Consider the following 17,901-nt stretch of genomic DNA (forward strand, 5'->3'; position numbering starts at 1 on the left):
GTATTACTTGCATTTTTTAGGATCCTTCAGATTTTCCTATCACCATCACACAGGCTAATAACGTGAGCCAGGCACTTTTGTGGTGGGTAGGTATTCCTCATTTGATCCATTTTAATTTTAGCAAATTTTTCTCTTATATTTTATAAAAATCAAGTTCAGATTTCAAATATTCAAAAGAAACTTAGCTTCAAAACTGGAGCATCGCTTTACATTTCTTCTTTCATTTCAAAAGATTTGAACTTTTGCCAATTAGCAGACATTTAAGGGAAGACTGAGGAAGAAATGAAACAAACAAAAAAGTCATAAATGAGCGATGAGTGATTGTAAAATAGCTTAAACACAAAAGAACATAATATTCAATAATTGCAAGCAAAACGTTTATAGTTTACAGTTTATTAAAACTTTCTATATTGCTTTATCTGACTCACAGGCCAAAGTAGTGCATAGGCTAACTAAAAGCTTGAATAGAATGACGTTTATAAAACAGTAAAGAAACTCAATCAAACCAAAGATTCAGTCAATCAACAAAACAAAAAAACAAGCTATAAATAACATAATCTATTTCTATTCACATATCAAAAGATAATAAAAGATATCATTAAATTGCATTGCAGGAGTGCACCCCTTAGACAAAATCAGCCAATCGGTCCTCCAAATGTTTGATGAAAAAGAAACAGCTGAGAAAATGGATTTAACAAATACAAGCTTTATTAAGGGGCCCTTTTATTAAGTTGTGCTAAAAAGTGGCCAGCGGTGTTGTTAGCATGTGGGTTTCCCGTGTGCTGTGGCAACTTTTAGCATGGCTGTAAAATGGCCTTATTTCCATTTTGTTCTGTAACACCCATGCATTAATTTCTCAATAGGCACATGGCCATTACTCTGTGCTAACCCTGCCTATTCTCCTCCCATTGATATTTTTAAGTGTGGGACTAGCACGTGCAGATCAGCATGCTACTGCGGGATGCCTCAGCACATCCTTCAGCAGTGCTTTTTGGCACATGGTAGGCACATGCTTGTGCTAGATTCTTGCAATTACACATAAAATCCTATACACTGCCACTACTTCTTACTTGGCCTCTTTGATTATACCTTACTCTCGTTCTTGTACTCTTTGTTCACTTACAGATAATAGGCTTGTTATACCTCACCCTTCTAAGGCACAATGGGAGTCTACATGATCGTCTGCTTTTTTCTTTCTTTGACCCCTCTGGAACTCACTTCCCCAATATCTGAGGTTAGATGATTCCTATGCCTCCTTCCGAGTCTCCTTGAAAACCCCTTTTTTCAAATTAGCCTTTGGACTATGATGTCCTTCTGGTTGGATTTCTGTGACGGGGGGTAGGGGGAGAAGGCAAACTTATGAATGTTTATTTTTAATATAAGTGTTTTTAGAATTTGTTAGTTGTTTGAGTGGTGTTGAATGGTCTTGAGTGAGTGTGCTTTCCTATTTATTTTATGGCATTCCTATTAGGTAGGTTTGGTTTTATGTTTATTTTATGTATTGTAAACCATTTTGATTTCCACGCATGAGAAGTGGTATAGCAAACCTAATAAACGATAAGTGATACCGTGGCTTTGGGCTCACATTTGAAAATTTAGAGGTTGGTATTCAACTAGCGGTGGTGAGCATTTTTTTATCTGTAGCTAGTGTTATTCATGGATTTTCAATGCCCGGCCATATCCAGGCAACGACATTGAATATCAAGGTTTATATTGCCAGCCATCTCTTATGTTGTTAAGTGCAATATTTGACACTTACTGCATAAAGATAGGACTGACTTTTATGCAGACCAATTTGACCACTAAACTTAGATGGTTAAGTGCAGAATATTGACACTTAACCAAATAAGTGCTGACTCTGTCCCTGGACTACCTAAAAAATAGCTTTGAGTAGAGGAATAGCCTAGTGGCTAGTGCAGCGGTCTCGATTCTCACTGCAGCTCCTTGCAACTCTGGGTAAGTCACTTAACCTTCCATTGCTCCAGGTACAAAATAAGTACCTGTATGTAATATATAAACCACTTTGATTGTAACCACAGAAAGGCGGTATATCAGATCTTGTATCTTGTGATTTATGATGTAAACCTGTTGGCATATAATCCGTGACATTATACTTTTTGCCAATAAAACAGAACAGAAGACCTGAAGAAGTTGAGCTAGACTTGGGTGAGTTCACTGTAATTAAGTGGAGCCCAGGAGTTCCTCCCAGAAGTTTCTGTGTATTTTGATTATAACCTCTTGTCTACTTTGAGTTTTCTTTCCCTTGGCTTCTCTCTGTAGGGCGAAAAGGATTGGGGGCTGTTGCTTGTTTAAGTGAGTTCCACAAACAGACAATTCTATAAATGGTGCTTTGGACTGTGTGCCCTTTATAGTATAGTGCTCAGCACGGATTCCCACGCCAACTCTGGGCACGAGGACTTATGCCTGCTGAAACCTAGTGTAAATGCTAGCATGTATCTCATGGCAGTTGGGCTCATAACTGACCCTATTGTACAACACTGTGCCCATATTTTGGGAATACTCCAGACCCATCCATGCTCCCCCCATGGGCATGCCCCCTTTTGAGTTGTACACCAATTAGAGCATACAGCATTATAGAATAGTACATATGCAAATATGCCTATAGGTCCTAATTAATGGCAATTAACATCAATAATTGATTATTAATGACTCATTAACTAGCTTGAACATGGATCTTGAATCTGAAATCAAATTTGGGAGACCTTTATAAGATGTGGGGGTAATGACTGCTGATAGTATAGCTGCACCTAATCCATACCAAAGTGGTGGCATTGATGCAATAGCTGTACCAGCAATACATGACAGCTGCCCATTGACAATTTAAAAATAATTGCCTCTGCAGCTGTGATCACTCAACACCCCTCCCCATCCTATCCCATCTACGTAGCATCCTCCCAATCCAATCCCCATTTGAAATTCAGTCCCCTAATCCAATACCCTTTCTGATCCTTACCCTTCCCCAATCAAGCTCTTCCTCCAATCCTTGCCCCCCTCCTGATCAAGCCACCAAGAACTGAATCTCCATAGAGGAGGACCCTCAGCCACTATACTTGAACCCTCACCCCACCTCCCAATTCCCCTAGAACTCACCTTGAGGGTCAATCTGGTACTCTAGTGGGCCAGGATGGAAACTGATGCCCCCTGTTCCCGCCCATCAGGATCTGAAATTAAAAATGGCATCTATGTCCTCTAGTAGTAGTTTTGTGGTACTAATGTTAGAAATTAAAATCCTCATATAAGGGAATTCACTCCTTATATGGTAGGTTGACCCCTAGTGTAGTACTGCAAAACTATTGCTGGGAGTCATAAGCACTTGTTTTGAACCACAGAACCAGATGGGATGAGAGTTGAGGGGGACCATTCCCGCCATAGCTAAATAGACTAACAGGGAAACTCCTGGGTTGTCCTGGGGAGGGTTTGAGGTTGGGGGAAGGGTTGAATATGTTTGCTAGGGGATTCCACTTTGAGTTGGAGTGGAGGAGTAGCCTAGTGGTTAGAGCACCAGGGATGTCCTTTTCAAATCCCACTGCTGCTCCTTATGACCTTGGACAAGTCATTTAACCCTCCATTGCCTCAATATGAAATTAGATTGTGAATCCCCCAGGCACCAGAAAATACCTAGAGTACTGGAACATAACTTACCTTGAACTACTACTGAAAAAGGAGTGATCTAAATCCAGATTAATAAACAGGTCTGCATACAGCTGGTCTCACAACATAATTAGTTTGTTCATTGTGGTCATTCTGCAATTTAGAAGTGTTGTGCCTCTCAAGGACCAAATTTATCCATCTCTGCTCCATGGGTTGATGGGGTCTAAGCATGATCATCACTTAAAATGTACAGAGAAGGTAATTCCACTTAAGAGAATTTAAAGTTATGGTGGTTTGTAGTACTATGTGTGTAGGGTTGAAGAAGTAGCAGAGAGGTTAAACAGTGGATAAGATTTAGGGAAGTCAGGGTTCCAATCCTGTTTCTCCTATGGATACACCATGTCATCTCTGTCAATTCCAAATATATAAAGTACTTGATTAACCTCCATTGAGTAGCCTTTCAGAGCAGTTTACAAATTAAAATGTAAAATAGATTATAAAAACTAACAATTAGGCCACTCCTTCACTTACCAGAAAATATTCAGCCAGCGGCAATTACCATCACCAACTAAGTTAGTCCTGGATATTTAAAACTGGAATTTAAATGGAAGATAGCCACCCGAACTTATGCAAGACTCAGCTGACATACATCTGGGCAACCACACAAGACACTCATGCGGGTCCCAGCTGGCCAGAATCCATATAAATGTTTCTGGTAGGTTTCCCCTCTCCTCCCCAAAAGTAAAGGCCCACTTCAATCTGATTCTCTCCCTCACAGCCTTTTAGCCTCCAACATGCCTTCCCAATATTCCCTGTAGACCCCACCCAGCAGGCCTACTTCTGAAATCCAAGATGGCCTAGGGGTCAACAGGGCAGAAGCAATCCCCACTTGCTCCTGTCCATCACAGCTCCATAAGCCAAATGGCTTCTCCGACCCCTAAACTACCATAGATTTGAAAGATAGGTCTGTAGGGGGGGGGGGGCTACAGGGTGTGGAGAAGGGCCATATTGGAGGTTAGAAGGCTCTGTGGAAGGGGATCAGGGGTGGGGATGGAGGAGGGAAGAGGATCAAAGTCACTTCATCTGTGTGTGGGGGATTTCATTATGGGGGGAACTAGAAGGGGAGGTTGGGTCACTTTGGAATGGACTCATGGAGGAGAGATCTTTGAAAGCTCCCACTCCAAAACTATGCCTTGCAATGGTCACAACACTTCGAACTGCCTTCAGAGCCCAAAACTATGCACCTGTAACTGTTTCACCACCCTGCATACAGCAGTGGCATTCCTAGCTTGTTCACCACCCAGGATGGGTCACCACTGAGCCCCCACAGTGCATCACCCCCCCCCCAAGGCACGCCACACCCCTGAAGCACATCACCTGACCTTTCCTCCCAGCAATGGGGTGTGCAGAGCAGGCACGCAGCTGTCAGGGGCAGGGGACTGGTACGGCTAACAGCCGCACGCCTGCTCCATGCACCCCCTTGCTGCCTGCACCCAGGGCAGACTGCCGCTGCCACCCCGCCCTTGGTACACTACTGGCATACAGCGCCCACATCCAAAGGCTATCCCCACAACTTCTACCTCACCCACAACAGTCCCATCCTAAAAACCTAGCTACCATAACTGCTGCACCCCTTTCCCTAAAAATCACCCCCTGCAACTGCCCCACATCCAGACCAGACCAACCAACTTCAACTGCCACACCACCTGGCATATCGCTCCCACACCATAAAATATCACCTGCAACTGCCACACCACATCAAAACCGTCCCACCTCAAAACAAAAAAAACCCCTGTAAACTGCTCCACTCTATAAAATAGCTTTCCCAACTGCTCTATGACCCTGGAAGCTTCTTCATCCCTAAAACAAAATACCCACACAGCTTGCCCCACCCCTAAACCTTGCTCTCCAAAATTAGGCCTACATGGTCACAACCCATAGAACTTGCTACCCAACCAGTACCGCCGTCCCTCACGACACATCACATGCCCAACACACATACACAACACAGAACACAGATATTACAGTGGAATTGGGAAATGCAGTGCTTGCTCCTGGACTAAGCAGAAGAAGGCGGAACACAGCGAAGGGAAGGCTAGACGTCGGGAGCGCCGCCTCCTTCCCTGACGCTTCGCTGCCGGATTTGGTTTTTTTTTTTTTCCGCCCTCGACGTCATGACATTTGACGCGAGGGCGGGGCAGAGACGGCTGGCTGGCTTGAAGGCTTCACACCACGAATCCACGAACCCTTCAGCCTGGGAGTGACGTCAGAATGTTGAGGGTGCGTTTTATTATATTAGATATATATATATATATATATATATATATATATATATATATATATATATATATATATAGTCTTCTATTTGTTTTAAAAGTATTACCATGTTACTTCATGGATTGCCCCCTTGTTTTTATATTTTTTAAAAAGATCAATCAATTCACGTTTACCCATTCCACTTCAATCAGGATTTTGTAGACTTCTGTGTCAAATGATATGTAAACAGAATGATTCACCCCCAGATATCTTACACAGTCTTTGATTTAAATATATTTTTGTCCAGGATGTAAATAATATGTTCCCCCTTTGAGGCACAATTAGTGATTATTAATATCATAACATTTATCACAGTTAGGCCCCTGTTAACTAAGCAGCATTATAGGTGCGCTATTTTTAATGCACATTAATCATGTACGTGCCTATAATTTCCCTATAGGCGCCTACATGGTTAGCGCACGCACTAAGTGTAGGCACGCTAAAAACACTAATGCACCTTAGTAAACAGGGCCCTAAGTGATAAGTGTTACGATATTGCCTATGAAACTCAATTTTTCATTTTCTAAGGCCTTTTTTATCAAGTCGTGCTACCGGTTCCCGCGCGGCAATGCAGACGAAGCCTATTCAAAGTGAATGGGCTTTGCCAGCATTACCACTCAGGGGACCACTAGCACGGCTTCATAAAAGAGGCCCTAAATGCACTATTCCTTTACAATTTTTTTTTTTTGTATTTAGCTCACACCTTTCCAATGGTAGTCCAGGGCAAGTTACAATCAGGTACAGTAGCCATTTCCCTGTCCCCAAAGAGTTTACAATTTAAGGGGCCTTTTTACTAAAATGCAGAAAAAATGGCTTTAGCACACCTTTACATGGGTTTTCCTTCATCCTAAGGCCATTTTTACCACTGCAGTAAAATGGCTAATTTTCTAATTGTTGTATTAATGGCCGTGTGCTAATATTGTCATTAGCTCGTGGCCATTAAAAGAAATTACTGCATGAGCACTTATCGACACCCATTTTTTAGGCAGTAATAAATAACCAGTTAGTGCGCAGTAATATATATTTATTATATTATATTATATTATATTATTTATTTGGATTTTGCTCACACCTTTTTCAGTACTTAAGAACATAAGTATTACCATTCTGTTTCCAATACTGGCCAATCCAGGTTACAAGTACCTGGCAAGATCCCAAAAATGTACAAATCATTTTATACTGCTTATCCAAGAAATAGTGGATTTTCCCCAAGTTCATTTAATAACGGTCTATGGACTTTTCCTTTAGGAAGCCGCCAAACCTTTTTTAAACCCTGCTAAGCTAACTGCTTTTACAACAGTCTCTGCAACAAATTCCAGAGTTCAATTACATGTTGAGTGAAGAAATATTTCCTCCAATTCATTTTAAATTTACTACTTTGTAGCTTCATTGCATGTCTCCTAGTCCTAGTAATTTTGTAAAGAGTAAACAAGTGATTCATACCTACCCGTTCAACTCCACTCATTATTTTATAGACCTCTATAACAACTCCACTCAGCAGGCTTTTCTCCATGCTGAAGAGCCCTAGCTGCTTTAGCCTTTCCTCATAGAAAAGTCATCCCAACCCCTTTATCATTTTCATCGCCTTTCTCTGTACTTTTTCTAATTCCACTATATATTTTTTGAAATGCGGTGACCAGAAATGCACACAAAATTCGAGGTGCGGTCACACCATGGAACGATACAAAAGCATTATAACGTCCTCATTTTTTCTTTCCATTCCTTTCCTAATAATACCTAACACTCAAGGTGAGTTACATTCAGGTACACTGGGTATTTCCCTGTCCCAGGAGGGCTCACAATCTATCTAATTATGTACGTGAAGCAATGGAGGGTTAAGTGAACCGGCCACGGTGCTCTAACCATTAGGCCAGTCCTCCACTGCACTGAATAATGCAGGAACGTCTAATCTGTATCCTCAAATGTGCGCACTCTAAAAATAATTGTAAAGTATGATGATTTGAAGCAGGACACGATGCAGTAAGCCATTTTAAGCTGTGGTAAGCATGTGCTAGCACATACCACAGTTTAGTAAAAGTGCCCCTAATTTTGTAGTTAAAGTAATGGAGGGTTAAATGACTTGTGCAAGGCCCCAAGGAGGAACAGTGGGAGCTGAACCCTGATATCTGTGGCTCACAGCCTGCTTCTACAACCACTAGGCTACTCCTTCACTTTAATGTGGCATTGTCCCTTCTTGTGCTGTTGATGTTTTCCAGTTAATTCCTTTTAGACTTTTCTGAGTTCATCGATTAGATCTTTGCTGCAATGAGTATGTGGATGATGTTCAGATATATTTGCTCGGGAAAAATTAAGTAGCAGCTGTAATTAACCTATAGTCTGCATCAGACCAAGCTTTGGTAATCGATGAATAACTACAAATTGAATCCCACTAAAATGGAGATGCTGTGGATCTGTACATCCCATGTATCTTTTTCTTGCCCAGAAATTACTCTAGAAAATTAGCATCTGTTTCCTGTCAAAATGCTCATATATAGAAGCCCGAACCCTTGGAGTAATAATGTAATATTACTACTAGAGGTCTCAGCTGCCATTTTGTACACTGAAGGACATACAGCAGCACTGTTTTCTCTAGGCTAAGCAGGAGTCCTCCATCTACAGTCCTGCCAGTGGGGGGTGCTGTTTCACTATCACATTTTACAATAGTGAGGGACAGGCAAGTTCTGCAGGACTCCAGGGAACCTGCCTGTCCATAGAGATTGAAAACACAATATTGAAGCATTGCCTCTTACTGGTAGCAATGCAGTTGGAGGACACCCACTCATCTGAGGGAACAGTGCACAGCAGGAGCGTTAATTGGCACTCATTTGGAGTTACATATTGATCTGTCCTATGCCCTATTTAATCATTTGTATGCCTACATTTTATGGTGCAGAACACCAAAGGGGGTGTGGCCATTGGAGGGACATGGGAGGGTCAGGGGTATTCGCAGGATTTTGGCATGATATAGAATAATGTCATTTGCTCACCTAACTGCTATTAGCTGGGCGCCAGCATTTAGACCAGCTTTTGGTAGGCATAAATGCTTACACACTTAGGGTACTTTGTCATAACTTCCCATGACTAAATTTAGTCATGTGGACTGGTGCTTTGCTTATAAACCGTGCAGAAATTTAAGCCTATTCTATAAAATACATCTAAATCCCCAGGTGTACTTTATAGAATGCACTTAAGCATAATTTGTTTCAGCGCAGATTTTTTAGGCAAGATAAACTCTAGTCAGATGCACAGTAAGCTACTATTCTACAAAGGTTGTTCCATGCAGAATGCCTTTCACAGAATACTGTTTTAACGCATATCATCCCAGTACATAACCTTCAGCATCATTTCCTGAATTCTGCCCATAGTTACTGAAATATCCATCGTATTCATCCAATTCAGTTATGAAAAAATGCATTGAAAATTTTAAGATTTTCATTTTTGTTGTTACAGATGGTAATAGAAGACATGAATGGGACATTTGTTACAGAAATTGTAGTTCTTGGATTCTCCAGTCTACCTTTCCAGAATACATTGTTTGTTATATTCCTAACCCTCTATGTGTTAGCCCTACTGGGGAATCTACTCATCATTGGAATCATTCTCCTAGAGCCTCGGCTTCACACCCCAATGTACTTTTTCCTCACCAACCTCTCAATGTTGGATATTTTTTGCTCATCTACTGCTATTCCCAAGATGCTACATAATATTCTGACAAAGAAGAATACAATCGGCTTCTCTGGATGCATGGTCCAACTGTACCTCTTTACTTCCTTTTTGGGTACTGAACTTTCCCTCCTTGCGGTAATGAGTTATGATCGTTTTGTGGCAATATGTCTCCCTATGCATTATCCTACTATTATGAACAAGACAAAGTGTGTGGGTTTGGCAGCACTTGCATGGTCCATTGGCACTTTCAATTCCATAGTGCTCACTGCCTTAATGTTTAGGTTATCCTTCTGTGGGCCTAATGTCATCAACCATTTCTTTTGTGAAATCCCACCAGTATTAAAGCTGTCTTGCTCGGATACCACTGTGAATGACTATGCAACTCTAGTGGCTGATTTGATATTAGGATTAACTTGCTTTTTGTTGACACTTGTCTCGTACACCTGTATTATTTTCTCCATTGTGAGAATCCGATCAAATGACAAGAAGAGAAAAGCCTTCTCCACCTGTGCTGCCCACCTTAATGTAGTTGCTGTGTTCTATAGTATGGTAATATATACCTATGTACGACCCATCTTACCTTACTCACTGAACGATGACAAAATTGTATCAGTGATGTACACAATTGTGTCCCCACTTCTGAACCCTGTAATATACAGCCTGAGAAACAAAGAGGTTATACAAGCGTTTACAAAAATATGGAAGAAAATGTTCACCTCAAATATATAAATGTATGTCAAAACTGCTTGAGTTATTAGTTAAGGTGATTTAAGTGTTTTAATTTTAAGGTAACCATGAAGTCTCAATTGTAAGGAAATTCAAATTCAAGAAACTCATTATAGATGACACAGTCTTAACTGATCAAGAAAATGACCAATAAAGTTTTACATGCTGTATAGTTTAGAGCTCCCTCTTTTCTTTTCTTTTTTTTTTTTTGTAGAAATTAATGTTTGAAAATTGTGGTTAATTTATGGTTAAAAACAGCAGCTAAGAATGTGCATTATAACAATTTTCAAGTTGTCTCATTTGGCTCTCATACTATCTCTTTCTTTGCATTTGATGCTTATTTTGTTTTGTTTTGAAAAAATTAAAATATCTAATTTAAAATATAAAAGGAGCAAAGCAAAAACATAATAAAACTCTCTACTGATACCTTAGTCTTGACTCTACCCCTCACTCCTTTAGATTCCAGTTACCCCATTGTAGTCCTTGAAAAAAGGCTGAAATGGTCTGCATTTCTTCCTGCCCTGCCAAGTTTGAGCCATATCTTCCTAGTCCTTGAAATGGGTCAAGCATGATCCCTCAAATTCTTCCTGCAGAACTGTAGGGTCCTATTTTCAAAATGGCATCAGCCAGTCCTAAGGTAATTACCATTTTTTTTGTTTGGTCATATGCAGTGATATGACCATAGAACAAAATTTATTTTATTTATTTATTTGTTGCATTTATATCCCACATTTTCCTCACCTTTTTGCAGGCTCAATGTGGTTTACAATACATCGTGAGTAGTGGAAATATCTTAAAAAGACATTTAGTGGTACAGAAGGATCTTGTACAGCATGATAATGATAAAACATAATTCTTTGAGCATCAAGTCATTCATTTATTTTATTTGTTTCATTTGTATCCCACATTTTCCCACCTATTTGCAGGCTCAATGTGGCTTACATGGTACCGCAACGATGTTCACCAGTTGAGGTATGAACAAATACAAGTGTTATTGTGGTAAAAGAAGGTTCGTGTTTGGTAGATACATTGGGGAAGTTAGGGAGGGGGGATGAGGGTTAAGGTATGTCCATTACAGTCTTTGGTTTTGCAGTGTCGCAGGAACTTAGGCTTTTATGTTGGGTCAGTGTGGTATGCCTTTTTGAACAGGTTTGTTTTTAGTTCTTTCCAGAAACTTAGGTGGTCGTTCATTGTTTTTATTACCTTTGGCAGAGCGTTCTATAGTTGTGCGCTTAAGTAAGAAAGCTGAATGCATAAGTTGATTTGTATTTGAGTCCTTTAGTATTTGGGTAGAGGAGATTTAGGTAAGTTCGTGCTGATCTTGTTCTGTTTCTGGTTGGTAGGTCTATGAGGTCTGTCATGTATCCCGGGGATTCGTCGTATATAATTTTATGAACCATGGTGCAGACCTTAAAAGCAATACGTTCTTTGATTAGGAGCCAGTGCAGTTTTTCTCGGAGGGGTTTGGTGCTATCATAACGTGTTTTTCCAAATATAAGCCTGGCTGCTGTGTTCTGGGCGGTCTGAAGTTTCTTTATAATTTGTTCTTTGCATCCCGCATAAAATTCCATTGCAGTAGTCTGCGTGGCTTAGTACCATTAATTGTATCAGGTTGCAAAATATAGCCCTCGGGAAGAATGGTTTCACGCATTTGAGTTTCCACATTGAGTGAAACATTTTCTTTATGGTAGATTTCGCTTGGTTCTCTAGAGTGAAGTTTCGGTCGATTGTTACTCTGAGAATTTTTAGGTTGTCTGAGATGGGGAGGGTGCGACCTAGGATGCTTAGGCTTTTGGGTTTGTATGTGTTGTGTATGGGATATATATTGTGACATCGTCTGCATAAATGAATGGGTTGAGGCCTTGAGTGGATAGGGCCTTGGCTAGTGGGGTCATCATGAGGTTAAAAAGGATCGGTGATAATGGTGATCCTTGTGGTACTCCACAGTTTGGTTTCCACGGTGATGATAAGTTAGTGTTAGATTTCACTTGATATGTTCTGGTGGTTAGGAAGCCCTTGATCCATTTGAGTGTGTTTCCGCCAATTCCGAAGTAGTCTAGGAGTCTTAGTAATATCTTGTGGTTGACCATGTCGAACGTACTAGACATGTTGAATTGGAGGAGAAGTATACTTTTACCTATTGCTATTTCCTACTTGAATTAGGTTAGGACGGTAAGTAGTACTGTTCCGGTGCTGTGTAGGGGGTGGAAACCTGATTGAGATTCATGTAGTATTGTGAATTTGTTTATGTAATCATATAATTGTTTGGTTACCAAACCTTCCATTAGTTTGACTACCAGCGGGATAGATGCTACTGGTCGGTAGTTGGTAATGTCATTTGATTTTTTTTCTTGGTGTCTTTTGGTATTGGGGTGAGTAGAATGTTGCCTTTTTCTTTTGGGAAAATACCTTGTTGAAGCATGAAATTTAAATGGGATTTTGTTGTACAGCCCTATTGCAGGATACTGCCTTATAGCAAAATGGTGGCAGTCGCTGTTCTCTCTAAGCTGAGTGGGAGACCTCCACTTATGGTCCTGCTAGTAGGAAGTGCTATTTCACTATCACATTTGCAATACTGAGGGACAGGCAAGTTCTGCAGGACTCCAGGGAACCTGTCTGTCCCTATTGAATCACTGCCCTTTACTGGTAGCAATGTAGTTGGAGGACACCTGCTCAGTTTAGAGGGAACAGGGGTGCCAGTCTTAGAGCTGTCTAGCACTATTCTGAAAAGAAGATCCAGTGGGTCAGGAGGTATTGAAGATTGCTAATGCCCATTTTTGAGGAGTAGGGTAACCCAGCACAACAGGAGTTGCTTTGTACTCATTTTCAAGGTTTAGGGTGGTAAAGTCAGGCTGGGGGAGGGGGAGAGATAAGGAGGCATAGACAAGCTGAGGGTGCGGAGGGAAGTAGTGGGTAAATCTTGGTTTTATTTCACCAAATTTTTAAAGGCCCCTGGTGCTGTTTTTTTTTTTGTTTGGACTTTAGTTTGTACTTCGTTCCCTCTCTTTTGTTATACCCAAATAAAGGAAAACAGAAGTGCTTGTAAATGAAACAAAATGTAACAAAGTTTTTTTTTCACTATGGGCTCCTTTTACAAAGCTGTGCTAGCGATTCTGGCTTGACAAATGTGGCAAAGCCCATAGGAACTGAATAGGCTTCATTGCATTTGCCACACCAAAATCGTTAGCGCAGCTTTGTAAAAGGAGCCCTATGTCTTTCATTTTATTTTCAATTGAATGTTTATTCCCAGATGGATCAGAAATGACTGCTTTCCCTGTCAGTGCAAACAATGCAATCTGAAGCAACATGCCACATTCCCTGAGTGCAGCCTTTGATATGATGACACAGCTTGTGGCTCTTATTTTACAGGCTCCAAATAGACCATATTGATGTGTTTACATATTTTGAATTAATTCAAAATAAAATTTATATACAATTTAAATATAACAAACTAGTACAACAGTATCTTAAAACACTACTTTAGTATCAGCAAGCAACATGCTAAAACTCTTTTAGAAGTTGAATCTTGCCAGACCACTTGATGAATGTATAAGTTGGGCTTTTGACATTTTGTGCTAAACACCCCAAATCTGAACCAGAAATTTTTTTAATGGCCACATGTAAGATGTTTTTGTGTTCTATGCATTTATCTTTTTGGTCCATATTTGAAAAAAAAAAAATTTTGACCAAGTGATAAATGCACAAAATCAAGCCATTGGGATGTAGGAGGAGCCAACATTCTTAATAGACTGGCCAAACAAACATCCCAGAAGAGCACTGCCTCCACTGCATGCAAATCTCTCTCATTAATATTCATTGTGGATATTCTGAAAACCTGACTGGCTGGGGTGCCTCCAGAACCAGGTTTGGAAACCACTGCCCTAGGGGGGTACTGCGGTGGACTTCACATACAAGCTCCCAGGTACACATTTCACCATTACCCCTTTATATTGTCTGCTAAGCCCTCCAAACCCACCCAAAACCCGTCACCCCCAAATGTACACCATTACAATAGACCTCATAGGTGAAGAGGTCACCTATATGTGGGTATAGTAGGTTTCTGGTGAGTGTGAGAGGGTTAACAGTTCCTATCACAACTGTAACAGGTAAAGTGGGATATAGGCCTGAGTCCTTCTCTCTACAGTGCACTGCACTGACCACTACACTACTCCAGGGATCTGCTTGCTACTCTAATAGAACTGGCTATAACATCTGAAGCTCTCATACAGACTGGTATGTACTTTTTGGAGGGGGTAGGAGGGGGTCAGTGACCACTGGGAAAGTAAGGAGGTCATCCCCGAATCTCTCCAGGGGTTATCTGGTCATTTAGAGCACATTTTTGTGCCTTATTCATTAGAAAACAGGTCTAGAACAAAACAATGAAGTTTTCATCCTAGATGGTTTAGTTTTGTTCCATTATGGCTGTAAAACATCCAGTGTTAAGCATGCCCTAATCCTGCCTTCAAAATGCCCCCGACATGCCCCCTTGTGGTTTGGATGCAGTGCCTATAAATTGCATAAATAAACGTCTGCAAAATAGGTTTCAAGAATGCCAATGTAGACGTTTTGAGAAGAAATTTGGCCAAATGCTGCTTTACGCCACTTTTTGGACATTTTTCTCTTTCAAAAAAGAGCCCTATAATTACCCTGGAATGTGTATGTGACCTCATGATTTGCCATCAAAAGGAGGGACATACACCTGCAACATTACTGCTTAGAGAAGCTGGAAAAGTAAACAGGAACTAAAATTACAAGTAAAAATAGTTAATGCGGTAAAACAGGAAATAGGACTTTTTATAAATATTTAACTGACAGAAGAAATTGCAGAAGTGACATTGTAAAACTCAGAGATTTCCTCAAGCCCTAGTACTGAGTATCAGGGTTCAGGTCAGCCTGTGGCTGTGAGTGTCTTTGATGCCACATGCCGCTGGGAGCTGAATATTGTGCAGCAACAGCCCGATATTTAAAACCATTTAACCAGCCAGGAACAGCTCCTGGCCAGTTAAATGGCACTTAACTGGCTATCCAACTGGTTATCTCCCGCTGAATATTGCTGTTTAGTACTTAGCGGATAACCGGTTATATTGCGCAATATAACCAGTTATCCGTTGATATTCAGCACGTTGCCAGCTAAGTTTGGTGGCCAAATTAGGCTACCAAAACAGCAGGCCTATCTTTGGTCGGTTTCAATTTAACCAGCCAGCGTTGAATATCGGCTTGGCCGGTTAAGTTCAAATCACGCAAAAAAACACCAGAATATTGAATGCCAGTCACCAGAAATGGCCTGGCAGTGAATATAAACAGGATGGAGTCGGTCCAGAGGGCGGCTACAAAATTAGTAAGCGGTCTTGAACGCAAAATTTATAGGGACAGGCTTATGAACCTCAACATGTATATGCTGGAAGAAAGGAGGGAGAGAGGAGACATGATAGAGACATTTAAATATCTCAAGGGTATTTATGTACAGGAAGAGAACCTTTCTCAAATGAAGGAGGGCTCTGGAATGAGGGGGCATATGACAAAGTTAAGAACGAATAGGCTTAGGAGTAATCTAAGGAAGTATTATTTCACAGAAAGGGTGGTGGAGGCGTGGAATGGCCTCCCGGTGGAGGTTGTAGAGTCGAGCACTTCCAGAATTTAAAAAGGCATGGGATAAGCATGTGGGATCACTTAGGAACGGGAAGAATTAAGGGTTACAGAGGATGGGCAGACTGGTGGGTCATATGGCCTTTATCTGCCGTCATGTTTCTATGTTTCTAACACCGACCACGGGAGTCAGGCTGCCTAACTCCCGCAGTCAGAATTTCAGGCACTGTATGTTTTAAAGTACATTAATGGGCCAAATTCATGCTAACGAATTCACATTCCTTAAAGGTATATAAAATAATTAGGCAGAATGGAATACATCCAAGAGTTTTAAGGAAAGTTATGGAAGTTTTGGCTGCTTGTCTGACCTTTTCAATGCTTCTTTAGAATCAGAGATAGCTCTGAGGGACTAGAATTAAGCAGATGTGGTTTTTCTTCACAAACATAAAAATCTGGAGGGAGATGAGAATTACATGATGGTTAGCCTGATCTTCGTGGTGAGAAAATACAACCATTGGACCCCAACAGTGTATATGATTCAAGGCATATTTGATGCAAAAGGTGGCCCAGTCCAGTGCTGGAGATTTCATTATCTGGTAATTTCCTCTCTGCTTTCTTAGCTGTCTTTCCAGGATTGCCATGTCTATTTGGCATTTCTTCTTTCTGTATGTCCACCATCCATCTTATCTCTATGTCCCTATCTGCTGTGCCCAGCATTGCCCCTGTGTCCTTGCCCCATCCTCCCACCATGTTGATTATCTCCCTTCTCTCTGACTCAATTCTTGTCCTGTCCAACATAACTTTTCTGTCCTTAATATCCCCCCCCCCCCCCCAAAAAAAGCCAGCATCTCTTCCTTTCTCTAACTTCCCTCCTGTCTTCCCCTCAAGCCAGCAACACTCCCTCTCCTTCCCTGTCTACTCTCAACTTGTCCACCTGCTGCCTCAGGGGTCAAGCATGTTCCTCTCGCTTTTGCTCAAAGCCTCCCCCACCTGAGCTTCCACCCTCTTCCCAAAGCTCCCCTCCCCCCAGCATAAGGATAATGGAGGATTCCTGCCAATGAACCCCCATCATGCTTTCAGAACCAACCTGTCCCTCTCCAAGACCTACCTGAACAATGCCCTTGTAGTCTAGGGTAAGGCGGGCACCAGCGATCCCAAGTTGCTTCTGCCTGTGCCAGCTAAGTGGTTTCAAAATTGTGGCTGTGACCTCTCGCGGTAATATGACAAGTGGTCACTGTCACCAAATTGAATCATGGAGCCGGTACGGGCAGCAGCGACTGAGGATCACTGGTGTCTGCCTTACTCTAGACCACCAGGGGATTGTTCGGGTAGGTCTAGGGTGAGGGGTAGTAGGAGGCTTTTTTCTGGGAGGAGTCCAGCTGGCTTTTGTGGTGGGGCCTGGGAGGGGTTTCTTTCAGGAAGCCCTCCCTGAAATGCGTGTGAGGAGGGAGTTTTAGTGTGTGAGCTGGAGAATGGGACCAAAAGCATGTGTCACATACCAAATGTCTGGGTTCCTGCCTTTTTGGACTAAAACAGTGGAAAATGATATGAAAATATGATTGACATTTCCCATGTTATTTGAAATCAATGCATATTCCTACTTTCCCTGTGCTTTCCTGAACACCGATACCATCCTGATCTCTACCACCTCTACTGAGGGCAGTTCCATGCATCCACCGCTCTTCCCATATTCTTAGACCATTCCTGAATCTAACCCTTTAGCCTCATCTTATAATCCCTCACTCAAAAGCTTTCAATTAAATGAGGTCTGCACCAAAATTGTACCAATACAGGGGAAAAAGCAAGATGGTGACAGTGTGCATTGCAGTCGAAATCTGTGCTCTCAGGAATGTTTGACTACCTGCCTTTTTATGTGAAGGTGTAAGGGCATGGGGAAGAGGAAAGAAGAATTTTGTACTTACCCTCCAGAAGCAGTTTCTACTTCCCCTTCTGGTCTGCACGTGAGGCTTGGTGGAGAGTGTCTACCACTAATGA

The 17,901-nt window shown here is 41.5% G+C and overlaps 1 protein-coding gene across 1 annotated transcript in view; it reads right to left on the reverse strand.

The window, feature by feature from the left end:
* Nucleotides 1-220: 220 nt before the first annotated feature.
* Nucleotides 221-17,901, reverse strand: part of LOC115461335 (scavenger receptor cysteine-rich type 1 protein M130-like) — an 86,770-nt gene continuing 69,089 nt past the window's right edge. Inside the window, exons 8-9 of the mRNA XM_030191061.1 lie at nt 10,175-10,254; nt 221-271 (exon numbers count right to left, since the gene is read on the reverse strand). Of these exons, the coding sequence (XP_030046921.1) occupies nt 221-271; nt 10,175-10,254 (131 nt within the window). The remainder of the gene's footprint in view (nt 272-10,174; nt 10,255-17,901) is intronic.

Source organism: Microcaecilia unicolor, chromosome 1 (genome assembly GCF_901765095.1).
Source record: "Microcaecilia unicolor chromosome 1, aMicUni1.1, whole genome shotgun sequence".
Classification (NCBI taxonomy): Eukaryota; Metazoa; Chordata; class Amphibia; order Gymnophiona; family Siphonopidae; genus Microcaecilia; species Microcaecilia unicolor.